The sequence below is a fragment of the Empidonax traillii genome, unplaced genomic scaffold (assembly GCF_003031625.1).
Source record: "Empidonax traillii isolate 1590-97213 ecotype Southwest subspecies unplaced genomic scaffold, ASM303162v1 scaffold108:size1079785, whole genome shotgun sequence".
NCBI classification, from domain to species: Eukaryota; Metazoa; Chordata; class Aves; order Passeriformes; family Tyrannidae; genus Empidonax; species Empidonax traillii.
In genome coordinates this window covers 921,400-923,927 of record NW_020955301.1, presented here as the reverse complement: position 1 = coordinate 923,927, position 2,528 = coordinate 921,400, and the positions used below count along the sequence as shown (strand labels likewise).

The 2,528-nt window shown below is 39.4% G+C and overlaps 1 protein-coding gene across 1 annotated transcript in view; it reads right to left on the bottom strand.

The window, feature by feature from the left end:
- Positions 1 to 307: 307 nt before the first annotated feature.
- The window catches only part of MCCC2 (methylcrotonoyl-CoA carboxylase 2), a 38,256-nt gene continuing 36,035 nt past the window's right edge, over positions 308 to 2,528 (bottom strand). The window contains exon 17 of the mRNA XM_027882623.1: positions 308 to 532. Within this exon, the coding sequence (XP_027738424.1) occupies positions 415 to 532 (118 nt within the window). The 3' untranslated portion in view covers positions 308 to 414. The remainder of the gene's footprint in view (positions 533 to 2,528) is intronic.

Sequence of the window (2,528 nt, the reverse complement as noted above, 5' to 3'; positions counted from 1 at the left end):
GATGTGGATTTTTTTTTTTTTTGATTGGATTGCAAAAAACCATTTTGCATTTATAGGAGACATAAAAAAAGAATTAAAAGAAATAAAGGATCTGAGAAACACCAAATATGTAGCACATTTTGCAGATTTATTTATATGAGACAGTATCAATGGTTTCTTGTCAAACATGAAATATAAGGCTAGAACCTGCAGTTTATTCATGCAATGCAGTTACCCAAGCACTGTGACTGATCTCAAATCACTATCAAAACACTGAAGCACTGTGTGACCACTAGCAAAAATAATTACAAAATTTTCAGTAAAAATAGCATTGTACAAATCTTTATTTTTTCATCACTGCAACATTGTAGTTAGTTTGCTGTCCATCCCCAAATAAAGTACACAGAGGTAATTCTGACGGTTGTACATTTAAGATCACATCCTGAAAACTCCAAATTCTGTCTTCTTCGTAGGTGCGTTTAACGCTGCGCTGAGACTGAGTCCCAAAACCAGTCTTGTGTCAGCTGGATCAATAATTCCGTCATCCCACAATCTAGAAAGCACACAAAGAACACAACAAATCAATAATAACTGAGGGGAGTTAACATATACAGCTGGTAGATTTTCAAGCACGTGGAAATGGAAATGGTTATGCTAAAAAAAAGAGGAGTAAAGAGCTAAATTATAATGAAAGCTATGGAGTCAATTCACCTTGACCATCAATGCAATAGGGAGGTGTGTATTATTCCACAGAATTTGTTTTCTAGAACAAAGTATACATCTTAGATAAATGAAGAATGTCAGGTTTACACACTTCAGATGAGATTCTTAATACTTAGTCATCACCTTCAAGAAAACAACCGCCTTTGCTTGTTAATATTCATGTGGAAAATGACCTTCTGTGTATGACTTATCTTTTTCTATTAAGAATGCTTGCATTTTAAGGATTACATCACATCATTATTTACACTATTCGGGTTAACTCAGAAGTCAGACGAGGATGATACAAGTGTGTATTCTTTCCTCATCCAAAAAAGTCAGAGTAAATTTCAAGTATTCCCAGAATTTCTATTGTGGGTGACCTTGGCTGGACGCCAGGTGCCCCCAAGTTGCTCTATCACTCCCTTTTCCACCTGGAAGGGGGTGGAGAAAATAAGATAGAAAATGACTTGTAAGTTGAGATAAGGACATTTACTAAAGCAAAACTGAAAATCTGCACATGCACAGCCAAAGAGAAAAAAACCCAATAATTTTATTCTCTACTTCCTCTTCGTGATGCCCAGTCATTTCCTGGGAAGCAAGGCTTCAGCACACACAGTGGTTGCTCATGGCAGCAAACGCTGTTAATAACAAATGCCCCCCTTTCCTCCTCCTTCCCTGAGCTTTTATATCTGAGCTGACATCATATGGTATGGAATACCCCTTTGGATAATTTGGATCAGCTGGCCTGGTAGTGCCCCCTCCAGGGATCTTGCCCACCCCAGTGATGGGGGGAGTGTTGAGAGACAGCGCTGATGTTCTGCCAGCACTGCTTGGCAGTATCCACAGCACTGGTGTGTTATCAACACCATTCTAGCTACCAATGCAAAGCACAGCACTGTGAGGGCTGTTGTGGGCATGTGAACTCCAGCTCAGCCAGACCCAGTACAATTTCTTATACTTATTTTTTAATGAAGTCAATTTCTGAACAACTGGAAGATATTACCTTCCTTAACCCAGGTCTGAAGGCAATCAAATTATAAATGAGCAATTACCAAATTCCCAAGTCCCCAAAATCATCAACACTTGTAAATAGTCTCTGATGTTATCCAAAAATTAAAATCTTTGTGGCATCAGTTCTCAAGAATAGCTCCATCCCGCCCAAAATAAAATCCATGTTGAAACTCTCAGCAGGCCACAAAATTTTAAATAGTTATTTTCTCAGCAAGATATTTAAAGAAAACAACGTAGCACCCTGCTCATTGCAAGCCCAGTCTCACTTAAACAAGCTTGTACTTTAATCAGCATCTGCTAAATATATGCACAGTATCTCTGGTTAAGACAGGGATGCTCCTCCTCTATCCCATCTTTCTGTAAGAGAGACTTTACATTATTTTTGAACATACTTCAGTGTTGGTAAATGGTTAATTCTTTGTCTGTGGAAAATTTAAAAATATGAGAAACAGCCATGAATAGGGAGCCAAAACTGACTCTACCAAGACAAGGCACAGCCCTTCCTTTCTAACTGAAGTTCCATCTGCAAATTTCCTATTGTTTGGAGATTAATTGAAAAAAAATCTATTAGACAAGAAACAATGTATTTTTTACTCTTCTTTAAATACTAAATGTGCCAACTTCACTCCCAAAAGAAAGAGGACTGTATGGCCAGTCTCTTCGCGAACGAAGAACCGGGGAAGGTCTTTCCACCTTCCAGCCTGCGCATTGGGTTTTTTAGGTGAGACACAGTGTGCGCGGAACTGAGCCCACCCTTTAATCCTGAGGTTCATCTGCCGGGGCCAAGCACGCTTGGACGGTGGCAGCGAGGTCCTCAGGACGTAGATGGATTGCCT